This window comes from Bactrocera latifrons, unplaced genomic scaffold (genome assembly GCF_001853355.1).
Source record: "Bactrocera latifrons isolate USDA-ARS-PBARC rearing strain unplaced genomic scaffold, ASM185335v1 scaffold_95, whole genome shotgun sequence".
Taxonomy (NCBI): domain Eukaryota; kingdom Metazoa; phylum Arthropoda; class Insecta; order Diptera; family Tephritidae; genus Bactrocera; species Bactrocera latifrons.
The window spans coordinates 663865-690831 of NW_017537656.1; the positions used below are offsets into that span (position 1 = coordinate 663865).

Consider the following 26967-nt stretch of genomic DNA (forward strand, 5'->3'; position numbering starts at 1 on the left):
TGAATTTAATAATTGAAAAAAATATATTCAAAATTTCAAGCAGCGAGCTATTTTATTTCATATTAAAAACAAAATATGTTAAAAATTTTATTAATTCCCAGCTATTAAAATATATATATATTTTTTTTCGAATCACGGCTTTTCAACCCTTTCATCCCGTGGAGCTATTTTTTGAAATATCCGTGACCTGATAATAGCTTTCTCAAAATTTTTAGTCTAAGCGGTCACAATTTGCCACTCAAAATTGGTGAGAAAGTAAAGCTATGCTGGCACGCCACGAATGTTACCTTTGATGAGATGTATGTTAGTTAGCAACTGGTAGCCTTATTGGACTTCTGCGTATTTATTATATAATTAGATTAGCAAAATTTATTTTTCTTTGCTCAAGTTATTAAAAAAAAAAATTGTAACTCACTTATAAATAAAAAATAATAACCAAATTATAGTAAAATCAACAAAAATCTGGAAATAACCCAACTTGATTTAATAATTTATTATTATATAATAGCACCAGTGACGGATCTTTTTATGTAAAGAAAAAATTAATTACTTAGGGATTTTATATTCAAATAATAAAAACTGATATAAATCATGCTTAATTGGTTATATAATAGAATATATAATATATTAAGTTAGAGTGGCTAGTCATTAGTATATATGTAGATCAAGCATAATTAGTTATAAAATTGGTTATATACATTTTAAACAACAGCAAGCTTACTGAAAATAGTCAGCCGCCAGTATGATGACATTTAATCAAAAAATTTAATTTAACAAAAAAAAATCTTAAAACTTTTATACCTTTTGGTGAATTTTGTATTGCACTTTGTGTTTCTTCTTATGCTTCTTTCTTATGACTGGTGGAATTCTTCTGCTAATGACGACAAATTGTCGCAAAAAAAGTAAATTTCATTGATCGGCATATACATATTATCTTAATTTGTAAACAACAAAGTAAAAGAATTCATTAAATACCGTAATTGACAAATGATTCTTACAATTCATTATCAAACGTCATGCTTGGCTATTTTTTTGCTTTTTTGAACAAATATTAGACAATAACAACAGCATTTGCTGCCAAAGAGGAAGTTGTTGCATTTTATATAAGTGTAAAATGTGATCTCAAAATCTATGTAAAAACAAAAACAGTACAAAGATCACGAGTTTTTTTTAGCACCTACAGCACTCGTATGCACCAAAAGCTAAAAAGAAAAGAAAAAAGTCTTCTTCAGATAAGTAGGTTATATGGAAACCGACAAATCTGAAGCATACTTGTTTTTTTAGTTTTGGTTTTTTGCTAGAAAACAGACTTGTACTTTTTTGTTTTTAAATCACCCTTTTTAAAATAATTTTTTTTTTTTTGAATTTTCTGAAAGCCTTTGCTTATTGAAAGTCGATGTACCGCATGTTTTTCAGCTGTTTTGACTTTACTGCCTGAATTTAATTACCTGATAATAATAATAAAATGTTAGCAAAGCTATTTGAGTTGGCAAAATATGTGGGGAATGTTGTACAGCGTGTGACCGTTGACCGATAAAATCGTTACATGGAATTTCCCGCATGAGCACCTGTCTTAATAATAATAATACCCAACGATTACCCTCCTTCCGCCTAACCGACGCGCGGGGCGCAATCCGCGAACGAGCGGAATTAGCCGAGTCATAAAAGGCAAGAGAGTTTTAAGCGTTGCGATCTTAAGCTGCTCAGCTACAGAAACAAAAATTTCAACAGCCAAAATTAAGAATTAGATTAAAGTTTATAATTTTTAAACGTTACTTGTTAAGAGTAGATAAAATATTTTTTTTTAATGGTAAAGAGAGAATCTGTTAGATCAAATGCTGTCTCTTATACACATCTAATAATTATAAATATATAAGCATTAAAAAAAATGTTTCTGTCATGGCTAATGAAACGTTTTCAAATAAAAAAAAAAAATTATAATTATTGGAAATTATAGAATAAAAAAAGTATTATAAAAAAATGTGAAAACAAAAAATAAATGTTTACTTCTGCTACGCCGAAGTTAATATACCCTTCACAGGTGCATTTCTTTTAGTAACTATGTGTTCAGTTTATGTGGAAGCAATATGCTATAGTAACCCGATCTGAACAATTTCCTCGGAGATTATATTATTACTTTAAGCAGTCATCCATATCAAATTTTGGGAAGATACCACGTCAAATGCGAAAGTTTTTCATTCAAGAACTTTTTTCCAATCGTTCAGTTTGTATGGCAGCTATATGCTATAGTAAGCCGATCTGAATAATTTCATCGGAGATTATATTGTTGCCTGAGGAAATAATGTATACCAAATTTGGAGAATATATCTTGTCAAATGCAAAAGTTTTTCATTCAAGAACTTTTTTCCAATCGTTCAGTTTGTATGGCAGCTATATGTTATAGTAGTCCGATAGCGGCAGTTCCGACAAGTGAGCAGCTTCTTGAAGATAAAATGATGTTTGCAAAATTTCAAAACGATGTCTTAAAAACTGAAGGACTAGTTCGTATATATACAGACAGACAGACAGACGGACAGACGGACATGGCTAAATCGACTCAGCTCAACATACTGATCATTTAGATATATACTTTATACGTTCTCCGATGCTTCCTGCTGGGTGTTACAAACTTCGTGACACACTTAATATACCCTGTTCAGGGTATAAAAATTGTAAAAAATTTAAATATTTAAAATTTAAAAAATTAGTTATTTAAAGAAATTAATTTTCTGGCATGACTAATGAAAAGTTCAAGCAGCGAATGAATTTTTAATAAAATTCCTTAAAGATTTAGTTTGTNGCCTGGTAGAGCGAGCGGGAATGTTAAAACTAATATCAGACAAGAGAGATGGGCTACAGACTGACCCATTGATGAGTTTTACAAGAAATATTATACCAAGCATTTCCCTACGACTAGCGAGTGTAGGAAGATTTATCAGTTTTAAACGGTTAGTGTAAGGGGGAAGATTTAAATTGGAATCCCAATGCAAATGATTTAAGGCAAGAAGTAAAAATTGTTTTTGAACGGACTCTATTTTCTCAGAATGAACTAGATAATAAGGGTTCCATACTACGGAAGCATACTCTAATATAGGCCTCACCAAAGATGTAAAAAGAATTTTCGTGGTAAGCGGATCTCTAAATTCTTTAGACCAACGTTTAATAAAACCAAGAGCACCTTTAGCTTTAAAAAYCAYGGAAGATGTGTGAAGATTAAAATTGAGTTKGGGGTCCATAGTTACTCCCAAGTCAACAAAACTGCATACTTGCTCCAACCGAAAGTTTTGTATTATGTATGAAGTAGGGTCTACAGATCTATGTGAAAAGCACATCGTTTTACATTTTTTAAGATTCAGTGGCATGTCATTTCTATCACACCAAGAAACTAGGTTATTTAAGTCTGTTTGCAACTGACACTGTAATCACTTTAAAAATTTTAAAGTTTTTTTTAAAGGGTGATTCATTTCGATGCTAACCACTTTTTTTACGCAAAAACACAGAAACTTCAAAATTAATGATGAATATTTATTATCATTCAAAAAAACATTCTTTGGCATTATTTTTTGAAAATTATCTCTTTCCAATGTTGACCGCGGCAACGTCTCAGATGTTCCATCCGTTGAGTCAATTATTCAATGACTCATTCGAGCATTTCGACTGGTAATTGGCGAAAGAAAAGCGATTTGTTTTGCTGAAAGTCCTGAATCGAAGCGAGATTATCGGCATAGACTTTAGATTTTTACATAACCCCACAGAAAAAAGTCTACCGTTGTGATATCACACGATCTTGGTGGCTAATCGACTGACGCAAAACGTGAAATTATCTGCTCATCGTAGTCTTCTCTCAATAAATCCATCAATAGATGCGATGTGTAGGAAGTAGCGCCGTCTTGTTGAAACCAAATTTCGCCGAGATGACAAGCTTAATTTTCAGGCATCAAATAGTCGGTTATCAAGGCACGATAACAGTCACCATTCACGGTTACGTTCTCAGCGGCATCATTTATGAAGAAATATGGACTAATGTTTCCATCAACGCACAAATCACACCGAACCGTTGTTTTTTTTTTTGGATGAAATGGCAGCTATTGAATCTCTTCACCTTACCGAAATTCGTCATGAAGCGATCTACGGCTCCGATCGAATTCAACATTCAATCGTTAATACTGGCCATTGTTGAAGCTTCAGCGCCAAAAATTTAATCAAGTTCATCTATGCACTCTTCATGAGTTAATCCACGTCAAAAGTTTTTGGTTGAGATGAATATTTTAACTTACTGTAGACAACACAAATGTATGCCTTATGTCAAATCGTTCGTGGTATGCATAGCGTCAAAAATAGCAAACTGCAAGATAAAGTTGTGAGTTGCCAGATTATGATTGGCGTTTTTTTTTGTTTTTGTTTTTTTTTTTTTTTTTTTTTTTTTTTTTTTTTTTTTTTTTTTTTTTTTTTTTTTTTTTTTTTTTTTTTTTGTAATGTAGGGAACCTCGTATTGGATCACTCTTTATATACGTGATACAGTATTCGTATCCTTTTTTTGTAGTAAGATGCCACTTCTCTTATGAGCATAGAGGGAAACACACCCTCTACATCATCTGGAATTTGTACAGAACAAACTGAGTACATTATACTTATTCTAAATGGCAATATAGACAAAAACCCGGGAGCCTAGGCTGATTCTAATACATTTTTGGAAAAATAAATCCGCAAAAAAAAATTAAAAAAAATATTCACAGAGCACCGGGCTTTCATGATCTTTTTCATCTTTCAAAACTTAATCTTTAGAATGTAAGGGTGTTTCTATATGCTCGAATTATATCAAAAAAGTGAGACCATAAAAGTTTGATTTCTTTCTTAATGATTTTATATTGTCACAGAGTTTATTTATCTTCTTTACATATATTTAAAAAAAGCTCTATACACACTCTAGTTTTGTTTATGCAAATTCACTTATTAATAATGTACATTAGAGCGGTCAATTTACACAGAACCCAAATACATATGTGAGAAATATTGAAGGGATCATTCTGAAGAATTTTGCTTAAGACACTATGGAACTAAAATAAGTCATATATCATTGCTAGAGTATAAAATGTTCGGTTTGCATCCGAAGTTAGTCCTTCCTTGCTTGTTTAAACATCGCCTTAAAAATCACTGACTTTTTTAAGGAAAAAAATCGTCGCACTCTACTGTACATACATGTGTAAATATATATTAAATTCTTAAAACAAATTTGCTATGTGTACGGTACATATGAAAAATAATAACAGCAGCAATAACTAATTATAAATTCAAATCAGCAGTGTTTTGCACTTGGCACAGGTAATGAAAGCTTGACTTACCTTCACCGATCAACTGACAGCGAGCTGGTTACGCTTTCAAAACAAAACAAAAAAAAAACGCAAAAAAATGTCAATTAACATTTATATTTCTGTACTTATGTATGTACAAACACTTGACAAATACAAACAAAAGCAACGCTTAAAAACAAGCTAAGCAAAAACAAAATCTAAGTCGTAAAGCTACATATAGTATATAAAGCAGTAAATACGCGCAGCAGGTAGGTAATAAAACTACTGTAGCCAGTTAACTTAGGTGAGCGAATCCAAAAGTTGGCTAAATACAAAAGTGAATTGCAAGTTTTGCGTTTCTCACTGCCAAGCGGATATGCAGGTAGATAAACGTGATTATCACTGTGCGAATTACGTTAGAATTTCGGTTAAATTCTAGCTTAGAGTGACAGTAAATTTATAAATTAACGAAAATAAATGTCTCCAAGTACAGAGTGATGTCATTTAAGCTGAACTATAACAAAAAAAGTAGCGAAAATTGTTTAATTGTGCTGATAATTAAGTAACCACTATACAGAGACCATAGCTGACGCAAGTTGGATTTAAAATTGTTTACAATCTAAATAAATAAAGGGGGATCCATTTTGAGGTTCTCTACTTACTAACATGACAGCTTGCCACTACGCACTCGTGATCTGTCATAGAAAGGCTATTGAAAAAAGTTAGTCTACTTGGATCACTCGTTGTTAATACGCTTAATTATAAGAAAATAAACTGTATGCACTCTTTACACTCTGAACAGGCTATTTTAAGATTGCCAAAAAGTTTCTAACACCCATAATGTAATGCCAGAGAACCTATAAAGTAGTATACATGTATATAAATGTTCAGCCAAGCCCACCAGTCTATCTGATTAAAACCCGAACTAGCACTTGGGTTTTTGAGATATCAGTCTGAAACTTTGCACACGTTCTTTCGTGACCAAGTAGCTGCTCATTTGTCAGAACTGCCGATATCAGATCACAATTGTTTGTCATACAAACAGATCGATAAAAATCAAGTTCTTATATGAAAGAGTATGTTATTTGATAAGATACACTTACGAAATTTGGACAAATTTATTCTCCAAAGGAATGCTACAATCCCCAACAAAATTATTCAGATCGGTTCACTATAGCATATAGCCACCATATAAACTGACCTATCAAAACTAAGTCCTTCTACGAAAAACTATTTTATTTAACAAGAGATCTTCATGAAATGAGGACACATTTATTCTCTATGCCAACGCTGTAACCTGCGAACAAATTGTTTAGATCGGTGTACTGTAGCATGTAGCTGCTTATCTACTATAGCATGTAGGTGCTTATCTACTATAGCATGTAGCTAACTTATCAATTAAAATCATGTTCTTGTATGGAAAACTTTTTTATTTGTACAAAACTCAACATTTATTATTATTAGAAGAAGGGCTACAATATCCGATGATATAGTGCAGATCGAACCACCCTATCATATAGCTGCCATACAAACTGTTCGAACAAAATCAAGTTCTTGTATTAAAGATATCTTTACGAAATTTGGCATAGCTTATTATCTAAAACAGCGCTTGAATCTACAAATAAATTGTTCAGATCGAACTACTATAGCGAGCTGTCCGATCAAAACCGAGAATAATATTTTTTTAAGCCCTTTTATACCATTGAAAATGCAGCAGCAGAAGGATATTAGTACTTCGATGGACGCCAAGTTATATATTTTTTGCTTTACAAGCATATATTCATATAAACATACATAATTTTATGCTCCATGCACTAGTTCATCATACGCCGTGCGCAACACTTATCTCTCACGCTTATACAAGCAGCAATAATCACACATCAATTAAACTTATGATTGACATTATTGGCAAATGGTCATTGGCACGAGCGCGGAAGCTTCAATTAGCCACAGCCAATTGCTATCGTATTAAATTCGTGCTTATAAAATATCGTTTACGCAGAGAGGTCGCTATGACCAAAGAAAGCGTTTATGTGCTTACTCGATTATACATGTAAACACTTGAACTTGCCAATGAATTTGCGCTTATCTAATAACCTTCTATTGTTATTGAATTATATTTGTAAAGTATAGCCAAACCGATAAACAAACGAAAGTAAATAAATAGTAAAAATAAAATAAACTTCAGCAAGTGAATTATGTCGATAAAATAATTAATATAAATATTTATTTAAAGCTATGAGTATCTGGATTTGTAATATATGTGACAGTAAATTGATACTAGATATTATTTGTGTATTTTGAAAGATATAAACAAATTTTTTATTCATGGTAAGATTAGCAATATAATAGCAGGAAAGCCTCAATGATCAATAACTAGCTATTAATGATTTATATCGTAAATTTACAAATTTACAAATTTTAAATAAATTTTTGAAACATGTTTTTTTAACTACAAATCAAAGATTAGCCTCTCAGTACAATTCGAGCAATCAATTTTGCTTTAAATTATTTCATATTGGCTGAAAAATCGAAATTTTTTAAGTTTTAAATTTCAAGTTTTTTTTCACTTACAGTTAAACAAAAAAAAAAAAATAATATTTCTGTCATTAATTATGCATAAGTATTTTCTACAATTTTAAAGAAAAGCGGAAACTAATGAAACGATCCCATCAACCTCGATACCTTTCTTCCATCACTTTAGGATCCTAGTGGAACAACTTTCTCTGTTTTTCACCATAATTATCCGAAAACATATCTAAACAATTGCGAATATAGTCTAACTTGATAATCTCAAAGTTTAAACAACAACACTAAACTTTTCCAAGCTACACTTTCGGAAACAGTCATAACTTTGATAAAATTTGCTACTTCCACGAATTGCCGTATATGTGAACCAACAAAGTGTCTATCTTTCAAGACTTTCCGTTCTGAAATTTTCTGCAAATGTCGCTAAATATATAAACTAAACTATACATAGTTTTCTCATTCTTAACTTAATCACTCATTAAACCACTGAGTTAATTTGGAGAAAATAACTTTGATGTCGATGTTTCATCCCTTATTCACAACCTTCGGTAGATTGTAACAATAGCTGAGTATTTGAAGAGTCCATTGCTTTTGAGTAGTTCATACAAATTGCTACTAATATGAAAGCGAAATTTCCTTTGAGTAAACCAGACGATTTTTTCACCGTAGTTCTAGTTATCTGGACTTTTGATTTTTAGTAAAACCTTAAAACCTTAAGGAAAGCTCCTTGTGTAAATTTCAGTTGGGATTCTAATCTAATACTACTTTTTATTAATATAAGCGATTCTAGAAACATTACTGCCCATATTGATAAATAAATTCGATTTATCGGCGTGTATATAATGTTATTCGAACTAGGTTCACCATATTTCGCAGCAGCTTTCAACTGTAGAGTCTCCTTTCGAATAGTTTCCGGATATTATTAGCCAGATCTCGCCTTAGAAACAAAGTTTTTGAATTGAATCAATTACTTTTTATCATAGTATTATGTAAGCATTCCATGCTTATCACGTTCCTATATAAACAAGTACACTTTTGTACTAATTATAATCTTAATTAGGCTTTTAATTGACATATATGGTATTTAGGGACTATAAATCAACTAATATTTTCGTCTAAATTTATGGACCTTTTATTATTTTGTAGTTTAATATTACACTAGTGCCTTTATTTCCAGACGAAAAGTTTACACTCTTAAATTATTTGATTAGTATTTTGGTAAAGATATGCAATCGAATACTCGTATACTTTTCTAGATAAATGGCAATTTTGATAAAAAACAAAAATTAATAAAAAAATAAATAAAGATCAAAGTTTGACTTAATTTTGGCAAAAGAACTTTCTGTTGATTTTTGTATTTATTTTACATTTTGCTTCTTTCTGCTGTCATTATGTACTCTTATGATTCCTACATATACACACAAGAAAAGATGAATATTTGACGTTATTACATGAGTGTAGTAAAGTTCAACTAACTTTTTGTAATCAATAAAATATGATTACAAATTAATACGACAGACTTCTCTAGTGCCAATTTCTTATTTATCTTGTTCTTAAAATATAACTACAGATTAATCTGACTGACTTATCTAGATGAATTACTTGATTGTCTTGTTCTTAAAATATTACTACGGATTAAACTCTATTTTTCGACGGTCTTGTTTTTTTATGTCTATTTTGAAAGACAACAGTACCCATGACGACCATGAGCACTTGAGAAACAGAAAGGGTGTCAAGTCAAGTGTGGGTTTCCAATACACTATACTATACAATGGGTCTACGTAAGCGGAACAGGCAACCAGATTTTATCCCGCTAAGATCTGTCAACACGGCAGCATTCCTCAAAGATATGGCATTTCAGGAATTATTTGTAGCTCTAAAACAACAGTAACAAGAAAGTATGGGGACTTTTCCCTAAACTGATTATGACGAACAATTAGGGGATTGGAGACAAGATTCTATAGTGTAGAGCAAAGACCAAAAACAAAAAAAAATTAAAAATAGATATAAAATTCTAAGTGTAGAATAAAAACAACTTTTTTACTATTAGAAATAAATGATTAATGCATTCGAGATAAAATTCTTTAGAGTGGATTAAAGAACAAAAACTTTTTTAAGGATGTTTTCAGATCCTATAAGGCGGAATAAAGTGTTCGTACGGATCTAATCACCGGTGATGAGTAAGCTCTCTAAGTACCTGGTTAAATGGTTGTGGGTTCACGATAGCTTCGGAATGGTTGCATCAGATTAAGGGGAAGAATTAGGCTGAAAAGTGATTGATAGAAGAGTAGAAGGGTGGAATAATATAAATTTATCTCTAAAGTAAGTAAGTATTTATCATTAATAAGGCTTTAAAAGATATAACGTTAAGTAGAACGATATATGGCCACGTTCCTAGCAGGTCTACCTAGACTTTTAAAAGCCTCTAGTTAACTTGCTGCCCTGTCGCTATACAAACTTAACAGGCAGCGTGGTCCAAGTTAGCCAATTAGACACTAATGATCACCATAATGTAAACGTTTGCTCTGTTTTTGGGTAATTGCCAACGCCCTTGTAGGAATATCAAGGCGATTTCTGCCCCTAATTAATTTGCTGCTCTCTAGTTGAACTTTATTTCAAGTTGAACTGTGGTAGATCTGAGGCATATGTATACACAGTCTGATATTAAATAATATGAGATCTGAAAAAAGTATAAGTATAAAAACGTTTAATTCTAATAAATTAATCATAATTATTTTTTTAATTTATAAATTAAAATAAAAGTCTGGCCCAAAACCATTTCTATATGGGGTGAATCCCCAATGACGTACAATAAGATCGAAAATGACAACGCACTGCAAAGCAACGTGATGTGAACCACTAAACGGATATTTAAATAGAGAAATATAAAGTAGCTACAATTAACATTAATAGAGCTACGTAGAATTCTAATCACCTTAAACCAGGTGGCTGTGCGTCACAAAATAATCGGTGACATGAAAACAAACAATAATATTTATAAATAGAACAATATTATTATATTAGTAGAAAGCGAAAGGTGTTTATAATAAACACTATATATATATAATTTTTAAGTAATAATAACACCATATTCAATTTACAAGCGGTTACGTATTTACTCATACTAAATTTCCCTCACTAACTTCTTTACAGCTCATCTGCGCCACATTGCAAATAGCAAACGCTCACGAAAATGTCTGCCGACCAGGAGGTTGTTGTCGCCTCACCGGTTACGCCGCATCCGCCGCCAAAAGATCGCAGCCTATGGCGTGATCTCACCGCCTATTGGATATTGGGTCTGTGCAATAATTACGGTTATGTGGTGATGTTGAGTGCGGCACACGATATTATAGCACAATTTCAGGATGAAACAGACGCTGATGATACCGTTGAAAATGCAGGCGATGAAACGCGAAAGTGCCATTTGATATCGACCGGCGCAATACTGTTGGCTGATATTTTACCCTCGTTGATGGTGAAAATTATTATACCATTTCTGCCGCTCTGGGTGAAGTGAGTACCGTGAATTGTCGAAGGTGACATGAAAACATTAATCGTTTTTCATTCCAGTTTCAAAGTTTTGGCTGCTGTGTTGTTGTCAGCGACGGGTTTTCTGCTTGTAGGCTTTGCGTATGCCGAATGGATGGCCTTGTTGGGTGTCGTTATTACATCAGCTAGTAGTGGTATTGGTGAACCGACTTTCCTGTCGTATTCGTCGCATTTCAATAAGTGAGTACCGTATAGAATAGATTTTGTAATAGTATTTGTATATTCATCCTTTCGACGTAAAGTGTAGTATATTTGATTCCTCCATTCGTCCAAAGCATGAAATATGAATAGTTAAAAGTAATATGTAAAACGTAAAATTTTTTATTCGTCACATTACACTTACTGATTCGTCTGTTCGTTCAGAAAACGAAATATGTATAGCTAAAGTTGGTTTGAAAAAGAAAGCGCGTGAGCTCGAGACCACAGTCGGCTGAACTTAGGAAAGCATTTGGCTCATTGGGCTCCCGGATGGTAATCAATTTAAGTTTTATCCAGAATGTCGGTGAATTTTGAGAAAAAAGTATTTTTTCCACCCAAGATGACCAATATTCCTAAAGTCATAGCTTTTCGAGCCGTGGCATATGTCCGTTCACATATAGCCGATATTCGCATAGACTATGTTTCAGTGTCTCATTATTCTTGGCGCATTCTCTGAATTCCGACGACTCCAATTTTTCTATTTTCTTAGTATAGTATAGGAGTATAGGATCCTAAGAGTAGTTGCCCTTTAATGACCGTACAATGTTACTAAGCTCCTGTTTGTCTAGAAGTTGGAGGTTTTTAGCCGGTCTACCATCCGCACTACTCCAAAGTTACTTCGGGATATGCCTTTTGTTGCTTGTGCTCCAAGACCTGAGGTGTTCCTCTATAATACATTAGTTGAAACAACTCTTGAAGGGGTTGAATTGCCTGGGCCCGCTTAGAGAATTCTGTTTCCTGCTGACTCCGATAGGAATAGAGCGTCTGTTTTTTAATTTCTTCTATTCCTTTATGACCCGATATCCCGATCGGGCCAGCTTATCTGCCTTTTTATTTCCTTCTATTCCTTTATGATTGAAAATCTAGTTATTGCTTGCGTAACCTAACGCAATGAGACTTAGTATTGATGCTAAGGCGAGCCTTGATTTCCGCTTGGCTATCCACTACAATATTTATGGACTTGCTGGTTAGAGCACAGACTCACTTGGCTCCTTCTCTTATGCCCACAATCGGCCCGATGGCTGAATTGTACTGCTTTAGCTTGAAACTACCTTCTGCGTATGATTTGCTACAGAAAAAGCCCTGTTTCACCTTTTGATCGTGCAGTAAATACTTATGTAGATTCGCTGTTGGAACTGTCGATCACAAAACATTGGTCCATTCTTCTCTATTGTGGCATGAAAACGTTGTGTTTATATTGAATCCCCTTCATATCTTAACAAAATTTGAAATTTGTTTATTGCAGAAATGTCGTCTCCACATGGTCATCCGGTACTGGTGGTGCTGGTGTAATTGGTTCTCTCTCTTATGCTTCCCTTCGTGCAATTAATGTCAGTCCACGTGATACTATGTTGATTATGCTGCTTTTCCCTGCGCTAGAAGCATTCTCTTTCTGGATAATACTACGCAAACCCACAATAATTCCGCTGACCAACTCAGCGCTCGAATCAACAGAGGAATTGGTGCATGATGAAAAACCATTGCGTGGTTTCAAACAGAAGTTGATCTACATTAAAACACTACTGCCGTATATGTTGCCGCTGGCATTGGTCTACTTCTTTGAGTATCTCATCAATCAGGGTTTGGTAAGTGACTACAAAATAAAAGGAATGACTTACTTTTACTTATCTTATCATTCCCCCACTTTCTTATCCAACAGTTTGAATTGGTCTACTTCGAAAACAGCACGCTGTCGCAGGCCTCACAATATCGCTGGTTCAATGTGGACTATCAAATTGGTGTCTTCATCTCACGCTCATCGGTCAATCTATACAAGATCAACAAAATCTGGCTTATGGCTGTCTTTCAGTTGGTCAATGTTGCTTACTTCCTCACCGAAGTTATATATTTCTATACGCCAACTATTTGGATCACTTTGGTCGTTGTACTGTGGGAGGGTTTGCTGGGCGGTGGCGCCTATGTAAACACCTTCTATCGCATGTCTAAAGAGATTAAGCCCGAACGCAGGCGCTTTGCTATGGCTATGGTCACACAATCGGATGCTTATGGCATAGCATTGGCCGGTTTATTGGCCATTCCTTTACATAATGCAATATGCTCGCTACCGGCTGGGTCTCGGAAAGTGGTGTGGTGAGCTGTAAGCGTCACAAACTAGGGTGGGCTGATTGCTTTGTGTATAGTCTAAGTCAGTGCTAAGTTAGTATTATTAAGAATTGATCATTTTTGATCACAATTTGTTGTATTATTGCATTAACTTGTTGTTAGAATCAAAGGTTTCACATGACATCCAGAAACATATAATTATTAAGCATGCTGTGCTTAAAGCTTTGAGGTTTACTTACAAAAAAGCAACCTACATACCTACATACATAATTAAGCAGATAATTTATTCGACTTTAGTTGTCAATAAAGGACTATTCAGGAATTTAATGTGTCATAACATACTGGTATTAAAATAAATTAAAATATAAACGATTTGCAAAGTTTGCATACTAGAGCTTTGTACTGAAAGCTCTGTAATTTGAAAAAAATTATTATTTATAAAATAGTTTGTAAAGAAAAAGAAAGGAAAATAAAGAATTCACTAGCTAAAATTAGTGATAAATGACAAAAATGTGCGAGAAAATATTTATTTCATTTATTCCTGATAGAAACGATGAATATAAATGCCTTCGTGTTGCTCAAAGAATTTCCAAAACAATATTTTTTATAACAAATCCATTATGCAGAATATAACGTCGAACACCATTTATTCAGCCTCAGCACCGAGGAATGGTGTCTCACAAAATGTTCTCAATTTCATGTAGTATTTAAGGACACATAAATATGGTTTAGTGAAGAAATATTTTAACATAAAAATAAATATAATTCATATCATATTTTAGTCCCTATAAAACACCTCTTGATTTTAGTCGAGACAATAGATAATCGAATGAGCAAGAGTTGTAGATAACGCCATTCCGAATAGGTGATACTGTCGTCTACTAGACCAGCGACTACTAAAGTATAAATCGAAAGCTCTAGGCATTAAATGTGTTATTATATCTCAGCAAATGAGTAAGGCCATCAGAATAATTCTTCTTCTATGTCAGCTGGTAAGAAATATATTTTTGTGTGCAGAATTTAGTAAATAAGTATAGTAGTAAAAAATAATGGGTGTAACAGTAGCGGTTGTCAGCTAAGCTCTACTTGTTATTTTTCGAGACGTGGAAGACTCACAGTAACAGAGATAGAGAAAAAGAGAGAGAGAGAGAGAGAGAGAGACAGAGAAATTATAATTTAAGTCGACCGTAGAAACGATATGATCTAACTTAAATATTTCCTATAGGGCATCGTAACTGTATCTTGTTTTAGTACCAAGAAGCAGCCTAAAAATATGCAACATAATTTCTAGTTTCATATTTGCTTCGTGTATATTTTTGTCGAATGAGCAGCGGCTGTTAATTTATTAAATATAAAATACAAATTCAAATTTTGAATTTTTAAGAATGATTTTTTCTTTCACGTCCATCAATAATAATAGATATTTGCTTACATATATATGTACACCTTTAATTTGAATACGTTGTATTGCTTATATGAATAAGAGATTATGAATATAAGAGCTAAAAGTATGAAGAGTAAATTTATATTCGCTGATAACTCGTCTCGTGTATTATCAGATTATCAGAGCTAAGCCGTTAGGTTTGGTTAGGTCATAGGTTGGGTCCAAAAATTGTTGAATCTCACTTGGAGAGATATGTGTACTTTGTGTCACCCAAAGATTCTTTAAAGTTTATAAATTCATAAAACAATGAAGCGTTTTGACATCGACACAAATTTATTAAGGAGGTCAGTATTAGGTTCACCAAAGCTGTGTTTATCGAGATATTTGACTCTCGGTCTGATAAAAGCCTTCCAATAAAGAAGACAGTAACAAGATGATTTCATTTCGCAAAGAGCGTCCGTCAAGTGTTCAGTCAGAATACCTAGAACTGCAGCGAGATTGACTTTGAAAACTGCAAGAAGTTTGGAGCACCTGTTTCGATTAAATTTTGGGTAGAAGGGTTGTACAAGTTCTGGCTGTTGGCTTTCTGAAGGTCCAAGGGTCCAACGCCGGAGAAAACTGGCCTGCATTCATTCGGATGAAATTGGCTAAGGATGCTCTCCAAATCAAATTCGTCGCCTTTGCAGTTTCCGGCGATTGCGCTGCCCATACAAATCTTATGTGGAAAAAGCTAGAAACTATTGCTAATGATGTCATGCACTCCTTAAGTAGTTTTGAGCGCAGAGTCAGCGAGGTCAAAGCAAGTGTAGCCGTTCGGCACTCGAAGTCTGCACTTCGAATCAAATACCAAATATTATATCTACCACCTTCATTTGAAAGACGCAATAGTAGTCTGATAACCTAAAACTAGAGTTGATTGTAAGCTCCCGACAGAAGACTCCACCTCCTACCCTCCGTATTAACTTCGATCTATCTGTGAAAAGGCTAACTGCATCTCTTCTCAAACGTCTTCGCCCCACCTACAAATCCTAGGCAAGGATACCACCAGGATACAGTTCCGTTATGCAGTGATCTAAATTGTTTGGAATGGAATCGAAGTGGTGGAGAATTCCCCGAGACCTCTCTTAAAGGTAGCTTCTTTAAATCTAGTAGCAGCCTTGCCGTAAAGAACCTACTAGCTATATTTACTGTTGCAAAAAGTATAATTGGCTTTACTACGGTTTCATTGAGCTAGAACACCACTCTTGGTGAGATGCTCTACCGCATCTAAATTGCTCTTCTACAACAGCATAACTCTCTTCTCAATGTTTGGCTTCCATGACAGCTTCTTGCACAGAATAAGCCATACTTTATGCTTCGTATCCAGTAAAAGCCATACTTACGCTTTTGCACTGACTGGAGAATAGAGCCTTCCAGCGAAGTGAGCGTAACATCAGGGATTTTCTATTTCCTAGTAAATAAAACCAACTCAGTTTTATTTGGATGTATGGCTAATCCGATTCTATCTACCCATTTGGTTAATCCCCGCCGCTTTGTTGCTATTCAGTCGGGTAATTGCTATTCCAACTTCATCATGATCGGGCAATAGAACGTCCGCTCAATCGTCATCGATTGGGGAATCGGTTCACCATCTCCTGGTGTTATGCTTTCTGCTAAATGTTCCTTTCATGATTTCAGTATGCTCTGGACATGAGTCACCATATTACCTCGGGGGGTTTAACAAGAATACGCTGTGGTCTTGAAACCTCCTCTTAATCGGCGCATATTTTCGAAGAATTTTCAAGCAATACTTTTGTCGGCCAGCTTATCAAGCTCTTCTCACACATTTCGGACTATTTGTTTTTTTGATTGCAAATGCATCTCGCTTCCCTCTTCAATTCTCGGTATCTATCCCATCCTGCACGTTAATATACTAATTAATAATTGAGTTCAGTGTTATCGAAGTTCTTGGTTTCGTTGCTTGAAAAGTATTATGCAATAGCTTTCCAACTTTGCAACCTTGTCAGCAGAAAAGAAAAAACAAAATGAAATAGATTTGTTGAAAAAAGTCAAACATGAATAATTCAAAAAACATTTAAGAAAAATTTCTAAACTTTCAACGAATTTCTTTTAAAAGAGATAAATAACAAACAAAGTCCCACGGAAAGTTTCTTAAGTTTAACTCGAAGTCTCTATTAACTAACTAAACGAACTACAACTTATATCTCTCAATCAACCATGGACGACGCAGTCTCAACGCCGTCTAAAGACAAAGGTATCTGGCGTGATCTCGTAGCTTATTGGTTGTTGGGTCTATGCAACAATTACGGTTATGTTGTAATGCTGACCGCGGCGCATGATATCATATCAGCTTTTGAAAACGAGGTGTGTATTATTGAGATTGAAAATATTTCAACTGAAACTTTTCACACATACACACTTTGAAGGCTGAAGCAAGTAAATATTTGGAGTTACCAGCAAACAGCACACAACGACGGTGCAATAAGATGTCCACCAGCGCCGTATTGTTAGCCGATATAATACCTTCATTCCTGGTGAAGTTTCTGGCACCATTTCTGCCCTTCTGGGTCAAGTGAGTGCATGGCATGGCAAATACACGTATATGTTGAAAATCTCAAAATATTATAACAAATATTAGTGTGCGTATGGGGCTCGCTATCGGCTTAACGGTGTTCAGTTTCATAACTGTCGCGCTGGCAAATGTTGAGTGGCTGGCTTTCCTCGGCATAATATTCACCTCGGCCAGTTGCGGTGTTGGCGAGAGCACACTACTGGCCTACTCATCCAGTTTCAATAAGTGAGTAGGATGAATTTTATACTTACATTTAAGTATAATATCTATATATGTGATGGCAAGCGATGTGGTTTCGACTTGGTCATCTGGCACTGGTGGCGCCGGCATAATCGGCGCTCTAACCTATACGTTGCTCATTGATTTCAAATTGACACCGCAGCAAGCCATGTTAGTATTCCTATATGTGCCCACTTTGCAAGCTTTGACGTTTTGGTTATTACTGCGAAATCCGAAAAAGGCGTTGGTGCGCACTGAATCAGCCGAGCTGGTGCCACAAGATGTGCTCACAGTAAAGGAGAAGCTAATATACTTTTTCAAGAATCTGCTGCCATTCTTTATGCCACTCTCTTTGGTCTATTTTGCGGAGTACTTCATCAATATGGGTTTGGTGCGTAAAACTTTAAAATTTTTTTATTACTCTTAACTCCTCAAAACCGATATTTCAATCTCTCTTACACTTTCAGTACGAGTTGGTATATTTCGAGCATACTTTCATCTCACCGCCCACACAATATCGCTGGATTAGCACTGACTATCAAATCGGTGTATTTATATCGCGCTCTTCCGTCAATATAATACACTTCACGCTTATCTGGCCCATGGCAATTTTACAATGCGTCAATGCTGTGATCTTCACATTGGAAGCGATTTACTTTTTCACACCCAGCTTTTGGTTGATCTTGGTGTTTGTGCTGTGGGAGGGTTTGCTTGGCGGTGGCGCTTATGTGAACACCTTCTATCACATGTCGAAAGTGGTGCCACCAGAGCGACGTCAATATGCCATCGGCATGGTGGCACAAGCAGACTCGTATGGCATTATAGCCGCTGGTATGCTCGCTATTCCCGTCCACAATCTAATATGTGATATTGATGTGCATGCGCGGAGTAGCTGGTAAGAGCTAATGCTCCAAATAAATGCTGACTATAAGATGTGTTGTAGTTTTATTCTCTGTAAAAAGTATAAATATACATATTTTAGATATACTTTTCGTTATTCTTTATTATATACTTATAGGTATGCTTCAGGTATACTTTTGGGTATAATTTCAGATATACTTTTAAATATGTAGTGCATTCTGTTTTTCTTCTACGAAAAAGTATAATATGTGTATATTTTAAACAAGCTTACTTTTTGCTATACTTTCTGATATACTTTTAGATATTCTTTTAGGTATATATTTAGATATAAATTATTATACGTAAAGTTATACTTTTGATATGCTTTAAGGCAAAATCAATAGTGTTTAATACTATATAACATCGAACATCGTTACATTATCCAGAAGAAGTTTTCCTTCTTCTGATTCAAATTATGGTTGATTTTCGATCTAAATCACTATATGAAGATGAGAACTACCCCGATTCAGGAATTCAATACGTCACCAATGGCCCTTCTCTTTACCGCCAAACACATCGTTATTATTTTTTATAAACTTCATTAGAGCATTTTACCATGAAATGTCAACTCAAAATTACTGGATACTTTTCAATAAGTCTTTGGGTCTTATATATATCGAGCGTACTAGGATCAACATCAGCCATACCAACGGCTATTGAGGGTCAGTAGGTTAATTTGGTCTGTTTTTTTTTTTTGACATTTTTTTTCATTGAAATTTTTATTATAGAATGGAACTTTTTTCACACTTCATGGGGTAAAAACAAATTTTTTTTGGAATTTTTTGATAACATCTGTTGGAGAAATGGCTGGGTGAATGAGATGCGTTTTTTCAATGGCGGACACGATTTCTCACGTTTGGATCATCTGAAACACAAAAACCCAATTTATTCTTAAAAAGTACGTGAATGGTTATCGTCCCTAATAGAATTATAAAAAAGTGTTGATTAATTAACGTTTTTTTTTTTTTAATTTTTCCCCATATTTTTTTACACAATTTTCATTAATTGTAAAAAATATAGGGGCGATACCCAGGCATTTTGCGAACATTAAAAAAAAAACAGTAAACAAATCGGTTGTGTAGTTCGGCCGGAATCATGACCGCCAGTTTAAAAAAGTATGTTTTGAGAAAAAAACGCATTTAAAGTTTGAGGTGTTCACTCCGCGCGTTCCGAACGTCGAGCGGTATTATTAAAGTTGTTTGCCTTTTCCGAAACCTTCCAATGGTAAAGTGGGTTTCTACATTAATTCTTAGGGTATAAGGGAACAGAAAATGCAAAAAAATTTTTTTTATTTTTTTTTTTTTTTTTGAAAAAAGAAGACTCTTCTGACCCCTTAACAAAGCTTTTCATTGATCTAACCAGCTGAGATCATTGGAGCATAATTTTACAAAGTATGTTGGATGGCCTAAACATCTGATTTGAGCTAATAACTCGTTCAAAACACAGCTTTAAAATTGATTACATAAAGATGGACATCTTCGATTGCTCCCTCTTGATTAACAATTTTTTGTCGCATGCAGATATAGTGTTTTTGATTCTATAATGTTCAAAGAAGCATAAGGCATAAAAGAGATAGTGTTTGCAATCCTGTTGCATTTCCTAAAATTTTGAACTAAACTAACGCTTTGATATTGTGGGTAATTTTTTTGAGATTTCATGAAACCTGAAGTTCATCTTGCACAATCAGTTTATGATTCTTGAGCCATAAATATGTAAAAGAATCGTTACTACACACAACATAGCTCAGCTTAGCCTATAAATTTCGTGTTAATCAATTAATTCTTTTTCTCCCAAAATTATACTCAAAAAACCGATTTTTTGAAGCCTCTAAAACGAACTCTCCCTTTAAGCGCAGCTCTTTGGTGAGCTAGTTCGCTCAAATATTCTAAGTTTTAGTACCACTGGAAAAGTTACAAACATATATACAAGCGAGGCTTATTAAAGCGTATTAAAAATTGCGCTTTTATCAAAACACAACACAATATAGCGCTCAGTGCTAAGCTTTTGAATCGCCGAACACAGCTCACAGCCACCGCAGATGCTTAACATTAAAATTCGATTAAATCAACGTTTCAGTCGTAATTGAGTAAGCAACAACGTCAAATGACTTCGACGCGCCAAACTGGTGAATGAACTTAAACAACACTAGCAACATAAAAACAAAAGTTAACCAATTTGTGAATCAAAATTGAAACACTTGAACTTGAATTAACTCGCTGAACGTATACGTCATCGTTACAACCTGTATTGATAGTGAAATTGACATGTTATGCTATGCTTTGAGCTGTTTACGGAGCTACGCATTTGTCGGTTTTGCTCTTATCAATTTTCAACTAGTCGTCGCTGATAGTAATGTGGAACAAAATGCAGAGAAGCCGCATATTATTTTCATACTCGCCGATGATTTGGTAAATATTTGAGTTTGGCTTAACTGTGTCGAAAAGTATAAAAGATATTGTGTTTAGAAAATAGTGCATTGTAAGGGTATAAAAAAAAGAGACAAGGTGGGCATAATCTAACGGAATTACCATGAAGCCTTTTTAAAGTTGCATTGGAATACCTAAAAAGACTATTTCATGGAAATCCACTAGTTGTAGTGTAAAAAATTCACAACTGAAAAAATAAGTGAAAAATATACAATTCGAAAAAGGGCGAAAAAGGAAAAAGTACGGAATATAAATGACTTCGGTTTTGTGTTTTCCAAAAATTAATGACTATAGATCATTCCATATTTAAGACAAAATGTGTCTTCACAAATCAATGTAAATGTTGAAAGAACTTTTATAAAAGGACACATTTGAAGTAGTTGAGCTGATTAGTTCCAAAAACAATATAAGTAAAAAGGCCATCGTAAAAGAAATCAACCTTTCATATGCCATTTCAATGCTATGACTTTCGCGTAGATAGTTAGATCTGTGCGTATACTACTGTGAGCAAAAAATAGTAAGACTTTGCTCATAATTTAACAATTCCTAATTTATTCTTTAAAAACTATTTTGTCCCCCTCAAAGTAAACTCCCTTGGCCTTAATGCGCTTATGTCAACTTTTTTTCCAATCCTCGAAACAGTTTTAGTAACTGTAATTTCCGGAATAGCCTTCAATGCGGGTAGCGATTTACGTTTAGTGTCTTCAATTGACTCAAAGCGTTTCCCCGAAGCGGTCGTTTGAGTTTGCTGAATAGCCAGAAATCACACGGAACTAAATCAAGTTGATCCGGTGGTTGCAACTCGTTATTGGTTGAAACTTTAACGAAGGGCTCACGAAGAGTCAACGCAGTATGCGACGTTGCATTATCTTGGTCCGAAAATCAAGAGTAGTCGGCCCATAATTCCGGCCTCTTTTTACGGATAGCTTCGCGCAAACGACCCATGACACTCAAATATTCCTTGCCGATGAGTTTGGCCAGTCGAAAGGAGTTCGGAGTGCACCACACCTCGATAATAGAAGAAAACTATTAACATAACTTTGATTTTTGAAATGCTTTGACGTGGTTTTTTCTGTTGAAGGTTTTACTATTTTTTACCCACACTAATATAGCTGTACCATCACCCTTTAGTTACACATTGGTATGAGATATGGCCCAGTAAACTATCAGTCATTCGGCCGAAGCTTAAATATTCTGGTATATATCTGAAATTTAAGAGTATAATATACATATAAGCAGTTATATACTCCTATATGTCTATTGGAAGAAGCAAATTGGCGACACTTGCAATATGTAACATCAACATATTGAGAAGATGCTGTAGTTCTTATAACTACTTGCAGTTTTCCTGAGAACGAATGGCACCAGAACCAACTCAGCTCAAAAACTACACTTCGTGAAAACTTCACTTTTTATTAACAGGGAAATCGCTGTAGAATTCCTACATTCTTTTGCTACTCAGCTTTTGTAAACTTGAAGTTGAAATTTTCGCTTATATCCATAAATATATTAATGGATTGTGAAGTATTAATGAAGATACCAAGAAGTTTTAGATAGCTCCAAACAACTAATGAATACTATGAAAATATTCTTCTGACATTTTTAGTTGAGTTTTATCCGAAACGGATGCTATATATCCGAATAGGGATCACATCGACTCAGTAGCATGGATGCTATACTGGAGGGATACTGGAATTTATAAACCTTGTACTGCGTTGTGACCTTAGGTCACGGCTTAAACCTAAATTTACTTCTATTTCAGCTACGCCACCTATTCGACAGGACTCTTTTACGTTGGACGGAAATAATGTCGATTTCAGCTACTCTTGTGGAACAGAGCTTGCATTGAATCTAACATTAGTTGACAGTCATTTTGCGAGTCTGATGTGAGAGCCTGTTGTTAAAACCGAATATGATAGTAAAAATTTCCTAACACTAAGATTTTTTTGTGTTGTATTCAAGTGATGTGTGGGTCAAATCAGCAACATATAATAAAATGATAAAAATAACTGTACGTAAAGGAAAATTTTTTAACTCAAATTCATAATCACGAAATCTCTAATACCACACAGACCTCTTACCAGATCAGTCGTAAACTTTTACTGCAAATTTGTTGAGTAGGATAATCAATTATCTCAAATAATAGTAAGGGGAGCAAACTTCGCTGAGCGCTATTCGCTCAGAAACGTTTATTTTACATGTGACCTTAGCAGCTCACGACTGCCGGTCTTAGACCAAGTATCCTCTGGGTAGCCAAAGAACATCCGAGCTAAAGTTAGAAGGAGCAACATCCCCTCCAAAGAGTTTTGTGCTGGGTTCGGAACCCGCAACGCAAGTACCCACACCCAAAGAAAATATAAAAACAGCCTCGAATGAGACACTTTTTGGGTATTAACCGCGTAAGCTCTGTCTATGCCAGTAAAAAAAAGAAGAAGTACATAATTTCCCTGTAGAAAGTTTAACTATATCATTAACATCTCAAAAATCTTGCTGTTTTTTAGCTGAAACTATTTTACTTTCCTCAGGGTTTCGACGACGTTAGCTTCCGCGGCTCTAACGAATTTGTGACACCAAATATCGATGCGTTGGCCTATCATGGTAAGATACTGAACCGCTTATATACGCCGGCAATATGTACGCCATCACGTGGTGCCTTAATGACCGGACTCTATCCGATACACACAGGTAGGTAAATTCTTTCGAACAATTAATTAATTTTTTATTTTTCTTCTTCTTCAATGACGTCATTCTTTATTACCAAATTGCTTACATTGAACTCACAGGCACACAACACTTTGTTATAAGCAACGAGGAACCATGGGGCTTGCCAACGAACTTAACGCTTATGCCCGAAATTTTCCAAAAAGCTGGCTACTCCACCAATCTGGTGGGTAAATGGCATTTGGGTTTTGCAAAACGTGAATTCACGCCCACATACAGAGGTTTCGACAATCACTACGGTTATTGGGGAGGCTTTATTGATTACTATCAGCGACGCAGCCAAATGCCGGTTGGTCTAGTTGTCATAAGTATGTTATTAAAAATGTATTTGATTTTTGCTTTCTGCTTATTGTATTTTTCAAGCTACCGCACTACTCCATGGGCTATGACTTCTATCGCAATTTGCAGCTTGAATGCGCCGATCGCGGTGTTTATATGACAGATCTACTTACCGACGAAGCTGAGCGTATAATACTTGGGAATAATAACACGAAGCCGCTTTTACTCTTACTGAGCCACTTGGCGGTGCATACTGGTAACGTTAATGAGCCCTTACAGGCGCCAAAGGAAGATATTGAAAAGTTCAACTACATCAAAGATCCAAATCGACGCAAATATGCAGGTGAGCGCAGTTTATAGTATTTACTTCGCTGTCGTTTGAGTGATTTTTTTTTGTTGGGGAAATAATTGCACATATGTTTTAGGGGTACGAAACAAAAACTAGTATTAATTTTAAATACGAAATAGTTTTAATTTAAGAAAAAAAAAATTTTTTTCGCGACTACAAAAAAACTTTTTGGAACGAGATTACAAGCCGAAGAAGATACAGACAGTTTCGAGATATAAAAAAAATTGGCTGAGTTGCCACATGTACCTTGCTTTCTTTAAGTCAAAATGAGCTTGCGATGGTTAGTATTACAATAGCTTTCAATTGAGTAGAATTTCCAGTTATTCTTGAAGGTATATTTGAACGTTTATGCGATCGAAACAGCTCAAAGTTCCCTCCTTCTCTTTCTTCTTCTTCTTAGAGCGCGTCAGTCTTTCCTCCCTTTCAAAGTTTGACCCCAATTGGATATTACAAGTGTAGCCAGATAATTCTGCACCTGGTCTTTCCAACGGATTATAGTTCTTCGTCCTAAGGCTATCATATCAGATAATGAGCCGCACCATATAGAAGGACAGGAAAGATGAGTGACTTGTTTAGTTTTTGGTTTTTTCGTCGAGAGATGAGTTTACTTAAAATTGCTTACTCGTTGTGATGTAGCAGCTGTTAGCGAGAATTATTCTGAGTGGATTTCGAGGCTGACGTTGTTGTTGGTATTAATGTTGGTTCCAAGAAAGGTGAAATTATCTACGACTTCGAAAATATGACTGTCGAGAGGGACATGGGAGCCAAATTGCGAGTTTCACGACTGTTTAAAAGATTCCTAATTACTGTAATTATTGACTTTTGATCTTATCACAGACAATCGTCGACAGAAGTTCGATTATGAGAATGTCAAATCTGAAGCAAATTTATTCCTAAAACGAAATCAATTTTATAAAACTAAAATTTATTAATTAAATTATAGTCTATTTGCGCCATTGGTATAAAATTTTTTTAAACCCGATTTAATTTGTTTCATCCGAGGCTGTTTTTTTCATTTCCTTAGGGGTATTTTTCATGTAGAAAGGTTCCAAGCCCAGCGCACAACTCTGGGGAGGGACGGTTCGCCTTCTAACTTCACGTCGCCCGCAAAATAATGTTCTTTGGCTACTCTGAGGATACTTGGTTTAAGTGCGGAAGTCGTAAACTGCTTGAGCCATATATAAAAGTATCATTTCTGACCACTCCCAAGTGAATGGCGCTCAGAGAACTTTCCTCACTTGCGTGAACCTTATACATATGACTCCATACATCTTTCTTACATTGAAACACTTAATACTATTTGGTTTGTCTCCTCAACAGCAATGGTCTCACGACTGGACCAGAGTGTTGGTCGTGTAATAAGCGCACTTGAAACAGCCAATATGCTTAAGAATTCCATAGTAATATTTCAATCTGACAATGGTGGACCTTCAGTTGGTCTATTCGCAAACTCGGCATCGAATTGGCCTTTCAAAGGGGTATGGATATGATGAAACTAGTCTTCTTAAAGTCTCTTCATTTATACTTTCTTCACAGCAAAAGAATACCGCCTGGGAGGGTGGTGTACGCGTGCCTGGCGCCATTTGGAGTCCACTAATTGCGCAGCGTCGCTCACTCTTTCGCCCAACCATGTATATAGGTGACTGGCTACCAACATTAGCCGCTGCCGCCAATATACCGCTTGATCAAACTGCGTTGCGTTTGGATGGTTTGAATTTGTGGCCAGCACTAAGCGCCGCAGCAAATAATGTAAACACTGAAAATTTCACCCGTGAAATAGTGCATTACCTCGACGATGTGTGGCATGTTGTGGCGTTACAGCAAGGCGACTGGAAGTATGTGAATGGCACAACAGCTGCTGGACGTTTCAGTAATGTGCTCACCTATCGTGAACTATACGATACGGATCCGCGTAGCGTCGATTACTTTGCAGCAGTGAAGAGCGCAAAAACCTCGCAGGTTTTGCAAAGATATGATGACAACGAATTACAGCGCGGACATGTCAATCAACTGCGTAACGAAGCCACGGTGGATTGTGGCAATGGCGTACAACGCGGCTGCAATCCGTTATGGGAAGAATGTCTCTACAATGTGGCCGTTGATCCCTGTGAACGTAATAATTTAGCTTCGTTAAACGAGTATAAGAAAATACTAAAACGCATGCGTAGACGTGTGCAACAGTATAGAGATACCGCTATGCCGTTGGCTAACCGTAGAGGTAGCTTTGAGTATAGTCCTTCACGTCATCGTTGCCTGTGGTCGAACTTTTTAGAAGATTCACCCAGTGAGGGTAAGTTGTGAATACTTGCAGTTACTGTGTTGTATATTTTTTAAAATAATATTAATTTGCTTGCAGAGTTTTTCGTTTGTGGTCTCTACGGTATGCCCTGCGAAGCGGCTACTTCAGTCGAAGGCATAAACAAGGAACATACTTAAAAGAAGAAATAGGTTATGTTAAAAAAAATGGATGCAATAAATATTAGAGT

At 35.2% G+C, this 26967-nt stretch overlaps 3 protein-coding genes across 6 annotated transcripts in view; all 3 read left to right on the plus strand.

Moving 5' to 3' along the window:
- LOC108977740 (battenin-like) overlaps positions 1 to 14119 on the plus strand; it is a 22441-nt gene extending 8322 nt beyond the window's left edge. For all 4 annotated transcript variants that reach the window (XM_018947599.1, XM_018947601.1, XM_018947600.1 and 1 more), the window contains exons 2-5: positions 10974 to 11333; positions 11391 to 11549; positions 12814 to 13153; positions 13228 to 14119. In XM_018947599.1, coding sequence (XP_018803144.1) covers positions 11014 to 11333; positions 11391 to 11549; positions 12814 to 13153; positions 13228 to 13662 — 1254 coding nt within the window. In that variant the 5' untranslated portion in view covers positions 10974 to 11013 and the 3' untranslated portion in view covers positions 13663 to 14119. The remainder of the gene's footprint in view (positions 1 to 10973; positions 11334 to 11390; positions 11550 to 12813; positions 13154 to 13227) is intronic.
- A 3113-nt stretch (positions 14120 to 17232) lies between these two features.
- On the plus strand, positions 17233 to 18705 carry LOC108977733 (battenin-like). The gene is made up of 5 exons (XM_018947590.1): positions 17233 to 17379; positions 17442 to 17587; positions 17654 to 17812; positions 17873 to 18197; positions 18274 to 18705. Exons 1-5 carry the CDS (start codon positions 17233 to 17235, stop codon positions 18703 to 18705), a joined length of 1209 nt encoding a protein of 402 aa, XP_018803135.1.
- Positions 18706 to 20734: 2029 nt separating this feature from the next.
- On the plus strand, positions 20735 to 26967 carry LOC108977770 (arylsulfatase B). The gene is made up of 7 exons (XM_018947656.1): positions 20735 to 21114; positions 23658 to 23817; positions 23916 to 24142; positions 24217 to 24475; positions 25802 to 25959; positions 26018 to 26771; positions 26838 to 26967. The coding sequence occupies exons 1-7, from the start codon at positions 20971 to 20973 to the stop codon at positions 26915 to 26917; spliced, it is 1782 nt and encodes a 593-aa protein (XP_018803201.1). The 5' UTR covers positions 20735 to 20970; the 3' UTR covers positions 26918 to 26967.

Bases quoted from the DNA above. Each gene is read 5' to 3' on its own strand.
- LOC108977733 (XM_018947590.1), top strand. From the start codon at position 17,233: ATGGACGACGCAGTCTCAACGCCGTCTAAAGACAAAGGTATCTGGCGT. The intron at 17,380-17,441 runs GTGTGTATTATT...CACACTTTGAAG, and splicing joins TATCAGCTTTTGAAAACGAG to GCTGAAGCAAGTAAATATTT. The intron at 18,198-18,273 runs GTGCGTAAAACT...TTACACTTTCAG, and splicing joins ACTTCATCAATATGGGTTTG to TACGAGTTGGTATATTTCGA.
- LOC108977770 (XM_018947656.1), top strand. From the start codon at position 20,971: ATGTTATGCTATGCTTTGAGCTGTTTACGGAGCTACGCATTTGTCGGT. The intron at 23,818-23,915 runs GTAGGTAAATTC...TTGAACTCACAG, and splicing joins ACTCTATCCGATACACACAG to GCACACAACACTTTGTTATA. The intron at 24,476-25,801 runs GTGAGCGCAGTT...TCTCCTCAACAG, and splicing joins AAATCGACGCAAATATGCAG to CAATGGTCTCACGACTGGAC.